This window comes from Xiphophorus maculatus, chromosome 7 (genome assembly GCF_002775205.1).
Source record: "Xiphophorus maculatus strain JP 163 A chromosome 7, X_maculatus-5.0-male, whole genome shotgun sequence".
Classification (NCBI taxonomy): Eukaryota; Metazoa; Chordata; class Actinopteri; order Cyprinodontiformes; family Poeciliidae; genus Xiphophorus; species Xiphophorus maculatus.
Window position 1 is genome coordinate 3,943,249 of NC_036449.1, and position 20,966 is coordinate 3,964,214.

General features: G+C 40.4%; 1 protein-coding gene across 2 annotated transcripts; it reads left to right on the top strand.

The window, feature by feature from the left end:
* Nucleotides 1-45: 45 nt before the first annotated feature.
* Nucleotides 46-20,732, top strand: efhc2 (EF-hand domain containing 2). Of its 2 annotated transcripts, none has more exons than XM_014470526.2 (15): nt 46-625; nt 1,432-1,617; nt 2,994-3,144; nt 3,274-3,497; nt 4,524-4,775; nt 5,608-5,715; nt 6,668-6,806; nt 7,430-7,595; nt 9,409-9,551; nt 10,352-10,548; nt 11,156-11,289; nt 12,905-13,099; nt 16,821-16,913; nt 17,038-17,137; nt 18,974-20,732. In XM_014470526.2, exons 1-15 carry the CDS (start codon nt 584-586, stop codon nt 19,100-19,102), a joined length of 2,259 nt encoding a protein of 752 aa, XP_014326012.2. In that variant the 5' UTR covers nt 46-583; the 3' UTR covers nt 19,103-20,732. The 2 variants fall into 2 exon arrangements, with proteins under 2 accessions (XP_014326012.2, XP_023192250.1); XM_023336482.1 differs by lacking the exon at nt 46-625 and adding an exon at nt 652-1,054.
* The last annotated feature ends 234 nt before the right edge of the window (nt 20,733-20,966 follow it).

The window sequence follows — 20,966 nt, forward strand, 5'->3', positions numbered from 1 at the left end:
TTATCATGCAACCCCAGCTGTTGTGGTTGTGGATGGTTCTCACATGCAGTACTGATGTTTTTGGTCCTTAGTGAACATTATGTGTTATTTCTTTAAAGTTTATTCAGCTCGTTTTCCGTGGTTGCAACTCACATACTCTGCTGCTCTAACCACAATATTTCGTTACAGCTGTGCATCTATTGTATAAAGGGTTTATTGCCAGAGAGCATCATTGTAAACCAGAAGTAATATTTTCTTTAACCTTTTTGGGCTGAGTTTGCATTGCAAAAGCTCTACATAAGACACACAAAGCCACTATTCTGAAAAGCAGAAACATTCAAACTGACCGCTTTAGGCGAGTACATAACAATTAGCGTAAAAAGTCAAAAACAACCAACATCCAACAAATAATTCACTATGATAATGTCTGATGGGTTGTTTTTTTTCGCTAAGTGCGTTCATTTTAAAGGTAGGTGTTGTTTCGCCATATTTTCTCCCTAGCGTTGCTAGGAGACGCTCCAAACAAAAAGCGCTTCCTTGGCAACCTACACCATTTGTAAAGTGAAGATAAAGTGAAACGTTTTGAAGTCGTTTTTTTTTCATAATGGCTCTACCACTTATGCCCGGAAACTCGCCCAATGCCCAGGTAAGAGTCCAGAGAAGCACTTAGCTAACAGCATAGCTTATGGTAGGTTTTTTTTTCTAAAGCTGCGTCGCGTTACGGTCTCAGTATGTTGAAGCGGCGTCGCTACGTTGGATCTTATTTGTTCCTTTTGTAGATTTGAGTTCACAATAGTTCCGGTTGATTCGTTGCGCGTGAGGATGGCTGTTCCCTCTGGTTATGGATGCGGTGTAAAGTCAGAGCAGGAATGATTTCTGCTCTTACTGTTAACCTTTAGGACAGTTGTTAAGGAGTAACTGTGGCAACCGTTCAGGTCAAATACCTTTATTTATCCCCGAGGGAAAATCCTTTCATATTACGGGCCCAGTTGCGTCACTCTGCTGCAGCGAACCATTTCCATTGTCTCCAGTATTGTCACCATCCACCACCGCTCTCTGAAGATGCTTAAATGATGTGAGTTGTGACAAAAATGTAACTTCCCTTTAGGATGAGTCAAGTATTTTAGAATTTCACTTGAATTTTTCGAAAACGAGTCATATGTAAAGAAATATGTGATGTCATATTTTTATTCCATATATACATCAACAAGTGAAGCTAAGATACAGTTACTTGATTGTGCTATAAAATTACACTATGTGCCTGGAAAATACATAATGCTGACCCTTTAAGAAGCCATTTGAAATGAAGAACTGTACATGTGGTAACTCGGCAGGACGTTCTTACATCAGTGTGCGCTGACAGTAAAAAAGCGAAAAGAAATTAACATTTTTTGATAGCCTTCATCTTGAATCCGTCATGATAGATCCTGGTCTGTCTCCTCTGTGCCACAGCTAGGGAAGGAGAGATTTCACAAATCCCAGCATTTCATGGTTTACAGTGGAAGGATGACGGTGGACCTGGAGAAGCCGGGTATCGGAGGAGAGCCTTTAATCGGCCAGAAGAATCCACCAAAATATTCTGTCTATCCCAAAGGAGAGGGCAGTGACCTGCCTTCCTGGGTTGCTTTTGACAAACAGGTAAAACTGACTGGACTCAGTTCCTCTGTTATGAATGCAAAAACATATGGCTAATAGTATTTTTTTATAACACCTTTTACCAAATCAAGTCAATGATTTGATCACTTTAGATTACTACCATGGGTATCTACACACAGAGCCTTGCAAATGTTTTCATACCCCTTGTAAATGTTCCCATTTTGTCGCAACAAACTTCTATGAACTTCATTAGGATTATGCGTGACCGACCAAAACAGAGACAGGAATTTTGATGATAAATGTTATTTGAAATTCTTTAAAGTTTGACGCCCATACACTGCAAAAGGACAAAATCTTATCAAGTATTTTTGGTCTAATTTTCTAGTGCAAATATCTTTGTATTCTTGAAATAAGGATATATTAAATTACAAGTACATTTTCAGCAAGATATCGAAGCTTACTTTAAGACCGTCAGTGCATAATATTGATATAAAAAAGGCGTTAGTTCTTCTGGCAGATTATTTCACTTATAAAATGGCAAAAATGTCTTAATGTAACTGAAATAATCTGCCAACTAGAACTTTTTCATCAATATTACTGAATTATCTACTTAAAACAAGCTCATATGCCTTGCCGAAAAGTTTTCTTTGAAGTTCATTTTGTCTTATTTGAAGTGTGCTAAGATATTTGCTCTAGAAATGTTTTGCCTTTCTTTTCATGAATCAGACATGCGAGACCCTTCTGCGTTCCACACCTGTAGCTGTGTTTTCATCTACCACAAAGTTCCACAGGTTGGAATTATCAAAATAAATTCCCTTTATGGAAACACGGCAATTTCGAAAAAAAAAAATAATAAAAATAATTTGATGAAATGGTTTTGGATGGGATTATTTTTCGTCTCCATCGAAATTTGTGAATTTCGCAGAACTGCAACAGAAACACATTTTCACATCACATGAGTCACATGATCAATAACCGGATGTTACTACTGGTGGAAAAAGGAAGGAAACAACAGGAAGTGGTGATTGCAATTGTGTTTGTTATTTAATGGAAACATCACAATTGCCAAATTGTTCTTCGACATTTGCGGAGAATTACCAAAGTTTTACGCACGATAGGAATGGAAAAGTGAGTTACAGATTCATTTACAACTTTGAACATTAAACATTCATGATGAGTTCGTAATGGAGCAGATAAAAGGAAATATTTTAACATGTAATTATTTTATTTATTTTCTAATCTTTGGCGTCATGCGAATGACTTCCAGACGGTTCCCATCAGTCACTTGTCTGCTTCTCTGAATAATGCTCTGGGTTGTGAATACTTTTGCGAGGCACTTTATTTCAAATGAATTTACTGCATCATCTGTAACTAGGCAGCAGAACTACGGTGTAATTAACGGCAGTTTCTCCGTCCAGACTCTTTGTTTTGAAGCTTACTTCAAGGAAACTGAATTTGACGCAAAGGTCGAGACACACAGAATCAGAAAGTGCAAGATCTTCTTCTACTTGGAGGATGACACCATCCAGGTGATAGAGCTGAGATTCAAGAACAGCGGCCTCCCTCAAGGTGACCACTGACACGTCTGAAACTACCTTAGGAACCATGTGCTTTCCTCACTTTCCATGGTCCAGCTGTAGAAGAGAACCACAGGTATGACAGTACAACGGTGAATAACGTTGGTCGTCCCTGTGGCAGGAACGCTCATCCATCGGCACCGCATCCCTCTGCCTCCGCCCAACGACGACCAGTTCTACAACGTTTTCCATTTCAACATCAACAAAGACATAGTGTTTTACTCTCGCACGTTCACAGTGACCGACTGTGACTTGTTCACAAAGAACTTCCTCTCTAAACTGGGTCTGTGGCTGAACGAGCCAGCCACGGTGCCGGAGGACCCTTACACCAACCTCCGCCAGCAGGTAAGACACCAGAGCTCGTTCAGTCATATGATCAAATTAGGACACTTCCCTCCCCTATTTTGACATACAAATTTTTGTACAATCAGTTCTATCAGTATTGAGAAAATCTAGTAACAAATGAGAATTAACAACAAAAACTGAAGAAGAAGAATACTTGATTAGGTATAAAGACACCTCTCACCCAAAATAGCTAGAATTATACACAAGTGTGTCGCACTCTTTCTTTCCAAGCGTAAGCGTAGACACATATAAGTAATATATCCAGTATCGGTTATTGGCCGTAACATCAATATTTATATCGGATATCGACCCAAATTTTCTTATTGATGCAGTCCTTGTTTTAGTTGTGTGTGGTTTTTATTTTCATTTTATGGTTGTTGTGTTTTATTCTGAATATTTAAAATATCTTCCAGTTCCAATGTATATCAGTGTGTACTGACATTAAAAAAAAACGATATGATTTTTCATTTTTCGATAATGTCGTTTTACCAAATTAAAGGTTATTAGCCTTGAGAGAGACTCCAGTGGGATAAGTGTGTTAGAAAACGGATTGATGGATTGCCTTGACAGAGCGAATTTGATATGCCATTGTCAACATAATGGCATATTGTTAGTTTGAAAATGGTTTCAAAATAACACAATTATCACTTTTAATTACTCTGGCAATTTATCGTCCAGAAAAATTTGTTATTGTGACATGCAGAAAACTTTGCCAAACCAGTGTCAGAGATCAGTGGATGCTACAAGAAGTATCTTACTAAAAGTATTTAAACCAAAGGGGGGCAACAAAGGAGGTGTCCTAACTTCTTGCTCAGCTAGAAAACACATTTTTTGTTGATATTTTTTGTTTAATTTGTTAAAATAAGAAACTATTTTGGGGTACTTGGCTGGCCTGGTCAGCCTAAACAGTGACTCAGCTCGTTTGTGCCTCTCCACATAGCGAGAAAGAAATTAGCACTGGTCTTTCAATAGCATTTTCACTGTACTCCCTGATATTTTATTTATGTGCACCCATTCCCCTTTTAGCACGAGGCGAGCATGAATCCTCTTCGTCCGTACGAAAGACTGCACCCGCTCAAGCAGTTCCTGGAGAATGACGGTAAAACTCTGCGCTTCTACTGCCTCTGGGACGACACGGACAACTTGTTTGGAGATCGGCGGGAACTCGTGCTTCACTACTACCTGGCTGATGACACCGTTGAGATCATCGAGGTGATCCCGCCAAACTCCGGAAGAGTGCACGTCTCCAAATTCTTACGCCGCTGCAAACTACCTAAGGTGAGGGCAAACGAAATCAGTTGTACACTTTATTCATTACACGAGTCACAGGATCAAAAACTGAACGTTGCCACTGGTGTAGACCACGAAGAAGAAGAAGGACGAGACAAGTAGTTGGAGGATCGTGGCACGGCTTGTTTTTTAACGTCCTTTTAATCAGACACATTTTACTCTTACTTGAGTAATTTCTTGGACAGTTACTTTTTACTTCTACTTGAGTAAAAATATGTCGAAGTAGTTCTACTTTTATTAGAATAGAATTTTTGGCTACCCACCACTGACCACAAACATACACGTACCCAGAACATGGGTTACCACTGTTCAAGTTCCTTCTGAGTGAAACACCTTTTCAGTACATCAAAATGTAGAGAAGGCCGTTTTAAGAGGGAAAAGTAAAAAAATGTAAAAGCTAAAGGGCAATTAAAGAGCCCCTCAACGTTCCAGTCTTCAATAAAAACTCATCCACATTGACAGGACTCCCTGTCTCCCTCAAGCATCCTGGCTTCTCCTGCGCTCTCTCACTAAAGTATAATTCATTTTGAAATGCAGCCATTCCTCAATCCTGATTGTGACTGTACTTATGTGTGTGTGTGTGTGTGTGTGTGTGACACTCATTTTGTTTGCTTCCATGCCTTTTCATAAATGTCAGCCTTAAAGGGATCAGCAGGATTCTCCATCAAAGGAAAGTCCACTCTCTCTCTTACCTCCAGATCTGTTCTTCTCCCTGCCTCTCTCCGTATCTATGGAGAACGCTTCTTACATCTGTTGTGTTAACCCTTTTTATTTTTTTTGTCTCTGGTGTGTGTGTGTGTGTGTCGGGGTTTCTCTGCAGAACGCTCCAGTGCAGATGAAGCCCCCTGGAGCGGTCACAACCCGGACCGTCCTCAACGTGTTTGGCTCCATGAATGAAGGAAAGCACATCGTACTGGACAGCTGTGACGTACGTCCAGTCTCAGTAGCAGGGAAGATCAATGCGTAACGTTGGGAAGGGGTTAGCAGTGGTGGTCTGTAACAGGGTACATTTACTGAAGTACAGTTTTGTGAGTATTTTTACTTTGAGTATTTATTTTTCGGGGAACTTACGACTTTCGACTAGGCTGTCAGAATAATACATTTTGCTAGACAGTAAATTGTCCCAGAGGTTATTGCGATAAACAATAATATTGTTTTGAGACCATTTAACATAATGACAATGCCATGATATTACAAAAACACATAGTCAACGATCAATAAACTTACATTTAACACTGAAACTGGTACACATTTTAAATATCCAAAAATAAATAAACAACAACAGAAACAACAAATAAAATGAATTATGAAAAAAGAAAATGTGCTTCAAGAAAAGGGACCAATGCACCCGACTGAAGACTTTTGTTTTTGGTAGAGAGAGAAAAGAGAAAATTATTGAGCTCATTTTAATTTATCATGCAATGAATTGACTTAAAGCTTATTATTGTGGCATTAATTATAGTTACCGATATTGCTCTGTTGCGAGAAAAAAGGCCTTTCCTGTTTTTTTGTTTTTTTTGAGTGAGCACGGTTTGAAGGTTCTACATATTAATACATTATCAGGTGGCTTCAGCAAGTCACACTGCTCTGTAAAAGTACAGTTATTAGAAATTTCAATTCGTACTTTTGAATACTTAAATATTTTGAAAAGTAATTTCTTCAGTACTTTACCGTGAGTATATTTTTGACTGAGCAACGTTTACTTGTAGTTGAGTAAGATTTGACCATGAGTATCAACACTTTGTCCACTGCTGGGGATTAACAAGTGGTTTGTTTGGGCAGTAAGAACAGACCTGTGAAGTTAAGGTTACAGTAATGTCACAGCCGTCTTTTGAGAAATGTAAACTGCTGCCATCCAGGTTTCTCTCGCTCTCTTGCAGATTAGAGCTGCCACTGATGAGTTCTACAAAGACTCCGACCTGGCTATAGGCAAAGAAATAAACGTCTGGGGAAGACGAGTTCTCCTCACCGACTGTGATGAATTCACCAAAGCGTACTACCGCTTCAAATACGGCAGAGGTAAAGAATCACTACTTTGTTGAGAAAACTACCGCCTTATTGGATCGTTTGTAGATATTTTACTTGATCTCCTGCTTTCTGCTGCATTACCTAACTCTGACCACTTGAGGGCAGTAAGTGCAAGCCTACTATTCCATACCCCTTGACTCTTTCCTGAAAGCAGTGTCACAGGCTCTGTTCGCAAAAGAGGCAGGGGGAAAAGGGGGGAGCACATATGTTTTTCGTTCTGCCTGTTGCTCACCGGTCGAAACACTTTCGACATGTCGAAAGAGTTCGGCACCTCGGAGAAACCCGGGGCCCCTACGTCTGGGAGTTAGAGCCGCACCAGGCCATACGGGGGTCCCTGCAGTGGAAAACCAAGCTTTTCCTGGATGTAGCTGCCAGTCGGAGCAGGTTCTGGATTAGTCACAGTAGTAAAAAACGGGTGCAGCCCCTACAGACAGGCCCCTGTGATGGAGGGTCCTGTCTGACTCCACGCAGTCATAGGTCAGATCAGGGACGGATTACCTGCGTCCCCCTGGGTTGTTTCAGCTCTTTTCCAAGGCTTCTTTCTTCTTTCAAACTGTTTTGTCTTTCCTCCCTCTCTCCCTCTGTGTGTGTCTTTCTCTGCTCCTTCCTCTCAGAGGATTTCACCCCAGTCCAACACAAAGCTCCTCCAGCCCCCAAACCGCCGAAGCCAGTGCCCCCCTACAATGGCTTTGGCTCCGAGGAGGACTCGTTGGGCAATTGCCAAGGCCTGCTGCCCAAACCCGTCCACAAGGACTTCAAAAAATTCATGGAGAAAGACAGGTTTGGATGATTCAGAAAGTAGCAGTGAAATGAAACGGTGAAGTATTTGCTTTGCAAAAAGGTACACATCCCCTTGTACTTTAAATTTGCTTTGTAATTTGCTTCTTTGTCACATTAAAGAAGCAAATCTTTGTATTTTATTAGGGGTTTATGTGTTGTATTGCAGAACTGCAAATTTTACCAAGTACTTTTAGTCTAGGTTCTGGTGCAAATATCTTAGTACAGTAGAAGTAAGACAAAACTAGCCTAAAAGTAACTTTTCAACAAGATATAGAAGTTTGTTTTAAGACATCCATCCATCCATCCATCCATCCATCCATCTTCTTCCGCTTATCCGAGGTCGGGTCGCGGGGGTAGCAGCTTCAGAAGGGAGGCCCAGACTTCCCTCTCCCCAGCCACTTCTTCTAGCTCCTCCGGGGGAATCCCGAGGCGTTCCCAGGCCAGCCGAGAGACATAGTCCCTCCAGCGTGTCCTGGGTCTTCCCCGGGGCCTCCTCCCGGTGGGACGTGCCCGGAACACCTCACCAGGGAGGCGTCCAGGAGGCATCCTGACCAGATGCCCGAGCCACCTCAACTGGCTCCTCTCGATGTGAAGGAGCAGCGGCTCTACTCTGAGTCCCTCCCGGATGACTGAGCTTCTCACCCTATCTCTAAGGGAGAGCCCAGCCACCCTACGGAGAAAACCCATTTCGGCCGCTTGTATCCGCGATCTCGTTCTTTCGGTCATGACCCAAAGCTCATGACCATAGATGAGGGTGGGAACGTAGATCGACCGGTAAATCGAGAGCTTCGCTTTTTGGCTCAGCTCTCTCTTCACCACGACGGACCGGTACAGCGCCCGCTTGACAGCAGACGCTGCGCCAATCCGCCTGTCGATCTCCCGCTCCCTTCTTCCCCCATTCGTGAACAAGATCCCGAGATACTTAAACTCCTCCACTTGGGGCAGGACACCCCCCCTGACCCGGAGGAGGCACACTACCCTTTTCCGGCTCAAGACCATGGCCTCGGATTTGGAGGCACTGATCCCCATCCCGGCCGCTTCACACTCGGCTGTTTTAAGACAATAATTCCTATAATACTAATAAAAAAAGTACTAGTTCAACTGGCAGATTATTTCACTTATAACCAGTAGGGATGGGCATTTATTATATTGTTTATTATTTATTGTGATTTTAAAAAATGGTGATAAGGATTTTGATTTATTGTTATGATAAATTTCAATTAATAATGTTTAAAACCCCCCAAAACTGTTTTGTATTTTTGGGCTTTTTAGTTTTACTACAGTCCTGCTCAACATTATTGGCTCCCCTTCATGTTTTGCATAGCTGAGTGAATATCTTCAGAAATAAATGGAAATGTTCAAAACTTATATCTGCAGGACCTTTCAATTCGAGGTCCTACGTAATTTAACCAAGACAATTGCCATTTCAACATAAATATTTTAATTCCAAAGGACAAAACAGAAAACCAGCATGTGCACCAATATGAACACCCCTCCTTAATATTTGGTTGCACAGCCTTTGGCAGCAATGACGTTTCTTATATTCATCTATAAGCTTCTTGCACTTCTCGGGTGGGATTTTCTCCCACACTTCTTTTGCAATATGCTCAAGCTCTTGTACATTTGCAAACTACACCAAAATGACTTCATAAGATGTGTTTTTGCAGTGTAATTTTTGTTCTAGTTGGGAGGTGTTGGTCTATCCAATAATATCCCAATAAAATAGAGTTAAGGTTGTGGTTGTAAAGGGATAAGATGTGCAAAGGTTTGAGCAGGAATGATTAAAACCCTGCATTTTTTTCTGTCACTGTAGCAGTGGCCTGAACAGTAATGTGCTGAGTTTCAAGGCCAGGATGATCACCACGGATCCAGTGCACAGAGAGCGGGTGTTCCTCATTCGCTACTACCTGTCTGATGACTCCATAAGTGTGTTTGAACAGGAGCAGCAGAACTCAGGTAACGGCGCTCAGCTCCCTCCAGAAGTGCTCCCCGGCCTGCAGGTGCAAATCTTTACCTCTCCTAGTAAATGTCAAGGTCTCAGATTCCACCTCCAGCTCCAGAATACGGTAGAAACTGACAATGCATTGCAAAAACGCAAATCTTACCAAGTAATTATGGCCTGGTTCATTTTGCAAATGTCCTAGTAAACTTGAAGTAAGACACAGCTAACGTTTCAGCATGATATAAGAGCTTGATTGAAGTACATTATTCCTTAATGTTGATATAAAAGTACTAGATCCACTGGTGGATTATTTCATCTGTCACCAGACATTTTTCTCATGTTACAAATGAAATAATCTGACAATGGACCTAGTTCTTTTTCATCAACATTAAGGATTTATTGACTAAAAACAAGCTCCTGTATCTTGCTGAAAAGTTACTTATAAGTTGACTTATTTCAAGTGTACTAAGATATTTCTCTAAAAAGTAAGACTAAAAATACCTGGTAAGATCTAGTGTTTTTGCAGTGTGTGTTGGTTTCCAGCAATATCCCTTATTGTTTTCTCCATCAGTATTTTTTACGGTGCAAAACGAATGCTGCGCTGTGGGTTTGGAACAAGAGCCAAGAATTTAAAAGCGTGTAAAGCTGAATATTATGAGGGGAATTTTACTTTGATTTTGAGATAAAAGATAAAAATGGAAAAACAAAAAACAGGCTGCTAATGCGATATAAAAAGAAACATCAGGCCAATAATCATATAAAAAGCAGTGGTCCACTGGGAAAACATCAATAAACGTCGTTCGTCTTGCTCCAGGTGTAATTGGAGGAAAGTTCCTGGAGCGCCAGCGGGTTAAGAAACCGGGGCAGGAGCTGTTCAAGAGCGAGCCGTCTGAATACTTCATGGCACAGGATCTGTATGTCGGAGGGTCCATCTGCATGAACGGAGTGCGCTTCCAGCTTGTGGACGCTGACGATTACACACTCGGCTACATGGAGCTGCATTCAGACGAGGTATGCTTGCTTGAAGAGCATGTCAGGATTTTCACTATAGTCCAGTCTTATTTTGTTGGGTTTTTTGTGTACTTCAGTTAGTCTTCCAGTGTTTAGAGCGTGGTTGCTGGTTTTTATTATTCTTAGTTAAATATTGTTCAGTTTAGTTTTTATTAAAGTTGTAGTCTTTTTTAATATTTTGGTCAATTTTTAGATGAGTAATTCAAAATGCATAGTTTTGTTATTATATTTACATCAATTGGGTAATGAGTGCTCACCAGAAGTTACCATTTTGAAAAAATGTATTCAATTGACCAACAACTGACTCAACCAAAAAATCTATTTTACATCAGTTTGAAAGGACAATAAATAGCCTTTCAAATTGGCCATATATCTATATGTTTATCTGTAAACATATAGCTAAAACATACAGGTATATTTCTAATTTAAATGCTTTAGTTAGTTGTATAAATGCATGATGTAGTGCCAGTTAGTTGTAGTTTTCCCCCCATTAATGATCATTTTTATTTATTTAAATTTACAAAAAAGTTTTCTCAATTTCAGTTTTAGTTATTTCATCAGTTGTAGTTAACTATAATAACCTTGGTTTCTGTTTTTTTTCCCTAAGTTCCCCATAACCAACATAGGCACCATCTTCAGCAAACTGCGTTCCATTTCCGAGGACAAACAGAATGAGGTCAGGACGTTCCTGTCCAACAATACCCCCATCAACAGTGGCTTCGTCCACTTTGAGCCCTTCAGGTACAGTTATTAAAATGAATGTGGGATAGTTGTATTATATTTCAACAGTTATAGTTGATTGTTCTAGTTCATCTGTGTGTGAGTGGAAAATAGCAACTCTAGAAATGTTACACCCTTTCTCGGAGTATTGCATCTTTTAACGTGTTTCTAATATTGGATAAAATAAACTCTGACTCTGTGGGCGGGCAATGCCCCCCAATGCCCGCTCATGCCGCCGGGCCTGTATCTGCCCTTGCTAGCTTTTTAGCTACCCACAAAAAGCTAGCTCACTTTTTAGCTACCATTACTTGTAGTTAGTTGGCTGCCCTTGCTAGTTTTTTAGCTACCCACCCAAAAAGCTAGCTAAGCTAAGCTTGACAGCTTGTTTGATAGCTATCAAGCAAGCTGTCAAGCAAAAAAGCTTGCTTGATAGCTTTTTTGCCTCTATCATGGGTAAGTGCAAATTTATCACCAGATGGCTGAGCTACGTTTGTCTTTGCCATTAGCTTACTTCTATTGCCAGCCCATAGGATTCTGCGTTCATTCTGTGCTAATGAGCTTGGCACTACCTGGGTTAAGGCTGTAAAGAGCCATATGCCGTGTGAGAAGCACAATGCTGTTGCCAAGAGCTCCAAACAAACCCCAAGAACGTCATTATTTTGTTTGCTATGCTTGATTGTAATGCAGCATCATCCCTCAACTATTCCCTCTTGTTATTTTGGTCATACATTTAACTCAAGGTGGCATTAAAAAGTCTTAAACCTGCAGAAACCCTGAAATAGTTGAAAGTGACTGGGAACGACAGCTACTCCACCATGAGGTGGTGAGCCACGTTCAATCACAGAGTGGATCGAGTCAGTAGCCTCTGAACTTCATCTGTCCGTCAGATTTTCTCGGACGCTGCAGACGCTGGGTCTCTATGGCTAGAATATTCAATAAGTTCACTGAACTCTGATCCAGAATCACACAGCATTCCTAAGGATGTAGGCAAAAGAAAGGTTTTAGCTGCTCAACTTCTCACAACAAGCTAAGCAAGGTAGGCAGCGTCAACTAACTCACTCACTCTTTGGTTACCTAGCAACAACCTGTTGAGAACTTGTGCAGTAGCAGTTTCTGGTTTTGCTATGGTGTCTCAAAACTGCTTAATAATAATAGCAAAGAAACAGCACAGAGTGAAAACTGCGGATGAAACAGCTAGGTCACGCTTCCAGTTTATCAGTGTGCCAAATATTTAAAACAAAACACTAATCAATAATAAACAATATTATTAATCAACTAATAATATTATTAGTCGATTATACTAATATGAAATCCTTATATCATGATATGTTTTTCAGCCATATGGTCCAGCCCTAATTTCAATAAATGATAATATAATTGCTTTGAGACAATTTTCAAGTAATACTATTGTAACAGTATATACCTCAAAGATCAACTTGCTTTAATTTCTAACCAACATCCAATACAGGAACTGGAAGATGTTTCAAATATCAAAAAATAAATCAACAAAGCAACCAAAACAACAAATAAAATGGATCCTGAAGTCTCTGTAAACAAAATTATCCTTCAAAAAAGATTTCTTCTATAGATTTGTGACTGTCACGTTCTCTTCACGTGTGTGTTTGTGCCACCGCAGAGACTTAGTGATGGGCCTGAACTGCGGCCTGACGGAGCATGAGGCTCTGGCCCTGGCCCGGCGCTACTCGGACCACCCGGTGCCTAAAGAGGACGTGGCGGTGATGCTTTCTGTGGCGCAGCACTACCTGAGGAGGAAACGGTTTGAGGACTACAATCTCCTTTCAGCCAGATTTGTGCACAGCGACAGGCAAAAGTAGGCAGCACGCGCACTGTGTCACACCAAAAATGCCGTAGTAACACGCAGGCAGATTTTGCATCGCAACAAAACTTCAGAGGCGCAGCTGGTGGCCTCACATGTCAGGGCGACGATTAGTTCCCTAAATGTAAGGGAGGGTCAATGGAAGCAGATGGACTCCACAGACCAGGGTGACATGTATGTGTCATTTAGTCTGGCCTTTTCTTTTCTGCTCAAAACCATGAGGATGTAGAGTATGATGGAGTATTAGGCCACGATAAGAAAACTAAAATAATTATATACTGGAATGAAGTTGTGCTGTGACTTTATTTATGAGAACGGTAAGGTAATTTTATTTATATAGCACATTTTCAGAAACAAGGCAGTTCAAAGGGCTTGCTCATAAATTGTCATACTGCAAGAATAATCTTTTGTACTTGCAGTATTATGACTTTATTGTCAAAACATTATGACTTCATTCTCGTATTTCAATTTTATTCTTGTACAACTTTATTCTCGCAATATTATGACTTAAGTCTTGCAATATTTTGACTATTCCTATGGTATTGTGACTTTGTTCTTGTAAGATTACGACTTTATTCTCGCAATATTATGACTTTATTCTGGTAATTTTCTTTCTATTCGTCTTTAGTATGGCCCTAATACTCTGTAGTATGGTGTGACCTTTAACCCACGCAGCAATAACTCACTTAAAGTGTTGTTCTGTAGAACCAGCTCCTCTCTCACAGTGTCGCGTTGTTCATCAGCGTTCCTGACATGAAAATAGTATGACAAGAATGGAGTGTCATGCATCACTGTGGAAAACAAGCAGCCTGTATAAAATACACACACACACACACACACACACACACACACACACACACACACACACACACACACACGCGCACACACACACACACACACACACGCACACGCACACACACACACACACACACACACACAGTCTAAATACTTTACTCAATGTCATCATGAGAAAGCAGGCTTCGTGACTCTGTCAGTCCTTATTGGAAAGGTATTTTGTCTCACAGTGGAGGAGAGACTGGGATGTGTGTGGAGACAGAAAGCAGGAGTTTTTCCACGTCCTGGATGCGCTCCACTCTGATCTGACCCAACAGCTGGTGCTGAACACCAAACCTGCTCCAGGTTAAAACTGGGCTCGGATTTAACCCAGCTGTTTGGAGCGCAGACCGTAAAGAAGCGCATTCAACACCAGAGATGAGGAGTCTCATTTGGACTCGTACTCGAGTCACTTAAGCGGCATAAACACTGACTTCAGGTTCGATTAGGACTTGAAAGAAATGGGTTTTTTTGCCTTTTGTTTACAATATTTTCTCTGTCTTATCGCCTGCCTGTTGTATTGTTATTAATTTTCCCATAATATAACAATACATGACACAGATGAGCGCATGTCTGATTTGTCCAAATCTATTTAATTTTCTATTTCTTTATGAGCTTCCTTACTGTGTTCTTTGAGTTAGACGCCTTACCTTGGACTAGTCCACTCATTGCTCTTGTCATTTGGTGAAATGACAAGAGCAATGTCATTTCACCAAATGACATTCCTCTTGTCAAACAATTAAAAACAATTAATTTTGTTTGTAACGTAAAATTTATTCTGACACATTGAACTTTCCTATTGGTTAAATGTTTTAGCAGTGTCAGTAAGTTTCCACTTTATTATTCTATATCCAGGTCAGTGTGTGTTGCTTGGTAATGTGTGGTAACATGATTATATAAGCATTTGTAGCTTCCCTTCATACGTTTTATCGATTAACTGTATCACCAAACTGAGTGACGAGGATTTTTCTGATTATTACAATAATCTTTGGCTAATGTATCCTTAAAGAAATCATGTTTGCGTAGGCCATATTTATCTCTGATTTCCCGAAAACATTTAAATACTCTTTGTTTTTCTCCAGAGTCCTCCGTGTATGAATCCGTGATCATGGTGATTTACAGTCATACTACAACAGATCCACTTTAATGACTGTGGGTTTCTTTCAGTTCTGTATTTATTGGCTGTTCTCGGCCATATTTTTTCAAGTTACAGCTGTGAGTCTAAATGATTTGGAAGTTTTTATAGATCTCTTCATCTCCTGTCAGACTTTGACTCGGGCTTAACTCCTGACATCAGTTTCAGTTCCCTTAGCTTCATAGCTTTGTTTTCACCACCAGTAGACATATCTGTAAATTGTTTTAGCATAAATCTTCTCTCCAGAAGGGATTTAAAAAAAGAAAATAACAGAGGGTGTGCCGTAGATGTTAATGTGAAATCCCCTTCAGTGTGGACAGTGATTCCAGTAGTTCTCGGCAGACGTGGAGGTTCTGCTGTCGCTCTCCGACATGCTGACCTATCCGTGTTTCCTTTCATCTCTGGTTGACCTTCTTTGCTTGGACAGTTGAATTTCGGATTCGTCTCTTTGTTCTTCGAATCACTCTGGTTTATTTCACATTCTAAAAGGCTTCTGTTGCCACACCGTTAAGAGATATTTGGACTAACTGGGATCAGTTGAACCAACACTTGTTTCTAGGAAATTGTAAAAAAACCCCAAAAAAACCCCACATAGATTATGAGACCAAATGGTTTGGAGGAAAACACCATTTAATGAAGTTTTTGAATGTAAGAACCTCATGGGCAAAGTGGTTAAACTTATTTCTTAAAAAACGTTTTTCAATTGTGAACATGAATTTAGTCTATCATAAGTTTCATAAGAATTGTGTTCAGACTTTAGTAGATATTTTTAAATAGTTTTATATATCAGTTACCCTGTGTATTAGTTACAGCATGAGATTTTATCAAAAATAAAAGTGTAGCATTTTAGGCACACCTTTAGCACTTCTGTCATTTTAGGCACAAATGAAGTTGAAATGTTAGCTTTGTGGTAAGTTGAGCCACTGACTCACCTATGAATGTGAAATAAGGATTCAGTTCTAGTGCTAGTGAGGTCAAGTTGGGGTGGGAAAAGAGGAGTGTGTGTGAGAGAGGGGCCTGGGTTTTGGGTTCTAGGGATCCAGCTCAACTTTTTGATTTGCAATATTCGTTCGGTCTGAACGTGGCATAAGTTGAACCACATGACAAATTTTTTTGGAAATGCTGCATTATTGAAATATTTCTGTTTATACTTGTTCTGTTTGTTTGAATGGATACACAACATCCTGAGATACAGCTCTGGAAAAAAAATAAGAGACCACTTCAACAATGATTAGTTTCTTTGATTTTGCTCCTTATAGGTATATGTTTGAGTAAAATGGACATTGTTCTTTTATTCTATGAACTGCTGACAACATGTCTCCGAAATTCCAAGCAAAGTTTCATATTTATTTCCATAAAATGAGAAGTGGTCAAAATAACAAAAAAAGAGATGGAGTTCTTTCAGACCTCAAACAATGCAAAGAAAACAATGTCATATTCATCTAGAAACAACAAAAATGTTTTAAAAACTCAGGAAGAGTTCAGAAATCAATATTTGATTGAATAACTATGAGAGTTTGAATGGGGTTCAGTGCAGTGGTCTCTTCATTTCTTCCAGAGCTGGATATGCAGACGTATAAGCTGACGATCGAGATCAAACTAAGGTCAGCTGGGTGTAGAGACCCTAAACATGAAAAAAATGTCTCGTCTTATCCCAGGCTCCCCTGGTGGTTTCTGATGCTTCAGTTTGAATTATTTTCACACGTTAAAACCAAAATGTATTCTGATGAGCCAATTCATCTCTAGATCGGGACGTCTGCCAGCCGAAGAGGTGAGGAACATCTGTAAAGCCTTCATGCTTCCCATCCCCGAGAGCCTGCAGCAAGCCCTCTTAACAGAGTAGGCCCCCCCGCTCTATTCCTTCGGCCAGATTTTTTGGCGTAGTTAAAACCCGTTTAATCATGGTGTAAACTTCATCTGGAGACCACTGGAAGATATGTAAATGCTTTCTAATCTGCTGCAGGTATACAGATGGAGACGGGATCGACTACCACGCCTTTGTCGCTGGATTAAACTGGCTAGAGCACCCGGCACCGCCAGTGCTGGCCGACGACATTTTAAAGGTAGGCGATAAGGACGACACTTCTTCACACAGAAAGTCGGGAGCGAAGCGAAACTTTAAAACGAGAGTCTATCATAAGGAGGCCGGGCGTGTGCCCAGATTTTTAAAGAGACCTAATTGGAAATCAATCTGCACTAGCCCCTTCCCTCCATCTCCCACCATCCGCCGCCTGCAATGACTCAGAGGAGAAGGGAGCCAAAGTCAGAATTAAGTGTGTGGAAAGGAACAGTCAAGTGAACAAGAGGACAATTGATTGAGAGCAGAAGTTGAGAATGAGTGACGCGCAGACTGACAGACCAAGAAAGCACGGCCGCGCCTTTGTTCTTCCTCCTTGCATGTGCTGCTCTTCCTGCTTAACGTTGATTTGGAATGCTGCGCTGCAGCCAGATCTAAGCAGAAACAGGTGAGCAGGAGAGATGTGCGCCGGGGCATGACAACAAAGGGAAACCTTGCATGTTTGGAATGAGAGTGGAATGAGTGTGTATGTGTGTGTGTGTGTGTGTGTGTGTCTGTGTGTGTGGGGGTGTGTGTGTGTTAATAGTGGTGCAGTCGATCCTCCCTCTGCCACGGTTTCCAGCTACGTTCTGTCCCAGACTGGTCACTCTCTCCCAGCTCTTTTTTAATCTGGTGTCCTAAAAAAAAACTGAATAAAAACATGAATTTGGTGGGGTCATTTGTACAGTAGACCCCACCCAGTCGCCAATTAGTGTCCGCAAATTTTTCAGTGATTATTCACAGAAAATTTAGCAAGTCACAATTTTTCACAGAACATGTCTGAAGGAAAATGCATCTTGGGAAGTTGAAATATTGGTCAATTCATTTTCCTTGGTGCTCTTAGACTGAACCTGGGTCAGACAGTAGAATGGGCAGTAACCCAGGGCTCCAATGTTTGGGGGCGCCCAAGATATTTCTTTTCAAAATGAATGGTGGTTTTGCAAACATTGCACTTTATATAAGACTCAGGCCCAAATCATCCGAGTTGAAATCTATTAGGGTTTGACGTACTTGAAAATTCTCAAGTTATAGTCGACTTAACTTGAGTTATTGGCTTGAGGATGTATTAAGCCTACAATGTATTGGTTTATATCTGCTGATGTACAGGACTACCTATTAATTTACTGTAATTATCATTAGTGAAAGCATTTTTCCTTGGTGGATATGGCACCAAAGCTGGCTCTATATTAAGGTATGTTTAGTGTTTAAATTAGGCAGTTTCAGGTCCCATAAAAATAAGGATTTATTTTCCCAATGGGATTTAACCTGTACAAATAATGGCCAATTACAAAAACAAAGCCATTTTCAGAGGGCTCTCAAGCCCCAAAAATCTAGAATTTATGGAGGTATTCAAGAGGAAAGGCATCGGTAACAGGTCAGGCCCAAACATGCAGCCAGAACTAAGGTTTGGATATAGAAAAAGTGATGCTTTCAAATGGTCTAGTCAAACTCCCATCCGAAATCCAGCTGAGAGTTTGTTGTCAAAATGGTGCTTCAGAGCCCACATTAATAAAAACATTTAAAAATCCATAAATAAAAGGAGCATTAATGTTCTTGGCCATAATGTGACAAAATATAAAAATTGTCAAGATGTGGGAACATTTTTCAAGGCACTTTATGTTCTAACAGTCACATCTAAACAAGAAGGTGTCAGTTGTTTTTTTTGTTGTTGCTTTATTTTAAGTTTCAGATGATAAAAAAAATGAACAATTACAAAGCTCTTTTGCTTGAAAAATCTCATGAAGCTTTATGGAGCACATATAGGATGAGCAAATGAACTATAAATACTCCCACCAGTTTATTTGTGGTGTTGGTCAGTGACGTGTGTTCCTGTTCTTTCCAGTATGAGGTCAACGCCAGGTTTGATGGTGGTCGATCTGCTCTGAAAAACATCAACTGCTCCAAACTTGTGAAGGAAATATTCAGCTTTTCGCCCAACAGAGGTGAAGCAGAAGCCGCTGCCTCAACGTAGATGCTTGGAGGGGAGGAAGTGGACTCTCAGACCAGCAGCCTGGAATCAGCCATTGTCTGCTGATTAAAGAATGTCACTTATTCAGTTCCTTTGTTTTCATCGTGCATCTTGCTAAGGCACAGAGGATGGGAGAAGTGTGAACACTGAGTGTTTGTTGTTTTGTGTGTTAGCTGTCTGGCAGGAAAAGGCCGTTGGTTCAGCACACTCCACTTAGCTGGAAAATTGGTGCTTCAGGGAAGAAACCTGCTCAGAAACCAGATGCTTTTGATGTTTCCCCGCCCCCTGTGTGTGCTTACAAATGATAGTGTAAATTCAAACAGCTGGTCTGAACAATGTAGTCGTACCTTACAAAAGTATTCAAGTCCACGGTGTTTGCGCATCCTTAGCCTTAAATTGATGTATGTGGAAGTAAGGCCTTAAATTCTTTTTAGAGTGAGTTGGGTTAATCACGGGTCTTACATTTTGTTGTAGCTGATCTATTTAATCTTGTATCTAGGTTTGTTAGTTTTTTTTTTCTTGTGAGACTTTTCTGTCAGTTTTAAGCATGCGCAGAAATCTTCAGGGTTGTTCTCTGACTCAGTGCAGTCAGTAACTAGCTGCTAATATGCTCTTGCTAACTAGCTTTCTTTATTGCATCTTTCACGGGTAAGTGCAAATTGTTTTTGCCACTGATTCACTTCTGCTGCCAGCCCACAAGAGCCAGCAAGATACTCCATTCACCCCCTATATTTATAGTTCTTTTTTCTTGTCTTAAATTTCATTCAAGCTGGCATTAAAAGGTCTTAAAGAGTCTTAAATTTGACCTGGTAAAACCTGCCTTTGGATCTTTTTCACATTTTTGTCACTTTTGTTGGTTTTGGGGATTCAAATGTGTGCAGAATGTGAAGTAGAAGGAAAATGATTCACGGCTTTTTGAATGATTAGTAAAAATCTGAATCAGGTCAGTTGCAGGTCCTTTCAGGTATGATGCAACCAGCTTTGTGCATATTTAGACTGATGTGAACTCAAGCCTCACCTTATCCATTTTATTTAGGTCTGGACTTTGGTAATTTATGAAGCATCAATATGCTTTGTTAATAAATTATAAGGTCACTTTACAAATAAGGTAAAATTGTATGTATCTAGAAGGGAATCACAATGAACGGGCAGTTTAGAACAGATGGGTTTTAAGTCTGAATCTAAACAGGAAGAGTGGTGATGTTCTGACATTTGATTTGATTTTTTACTTTTATTTTTGTTTTTGATGTTCTGGTGGTAACAAAGGAGTTTTTAGGCTACAGATTGGATTACTCTTTGCCAGCCACATACCACATCACAACTAAGGCTTTAAAAAGGCCCAACAACCTGATGAAGAAGGATGTCTCTATTCTGGGGACGACTGTGGAACCTCTAGATATGACAAAACAAAGAAGGATTTTACATAAAATCAAGCAAATTATGGACAACCCTGAGCATCCTCTTCATAAGACTGTCATGGAAAAACTGTGTCTTCAGTCAAAGGCTCCTTCAGTCAGAAGACCACAGCCATTACCATTACTATCTACAACAACTCTTTGAGGAATCTTGAATGACTTGAGCCACAACACCATGCAATTTCCCTTTGGGATCAATAAAGTACTTTTGAATTGAATTTGAGATCAAATGAGTAATGAGGGGAGAGGTTGCGGATGACCTTGACTGTAAACAAAAGAGTTTTGAATTCCACTCCATCATATGTGATAGTAATGTTTCACTGTGGTGATGGTGTGTTCACCGAGACATCCAGCCACACACACACACTCACACACACACACACACACACATCTAAAGGTTCTGGCAATTTAAAAAAATCACCTTTAATCATCTGCAGTTGTAACTTGACAAA

Coding starts and splice junctions, on each gene's coding strand:
- efhc2 (XM_014470526.2), top strand. CDS start 584: ATGGCTCTACCACTTATGCCCGGAAACTCGCCCAATGCCCAG. Junction 1,618..2,993: donor GGGTTGCTTTTGACAAACAG/GTAAAACTGACT, acceptor TTCTCCGTCCAG/ACTCTTTGTTTTGAAGCTTA. Junction 3,498..4,523: donor ACACCAACCTCCGCCAGCAG/GTAAGACACCAG, acceptor TTCCCCTTTTAG/CACGAGGCGAGCATGAATCC.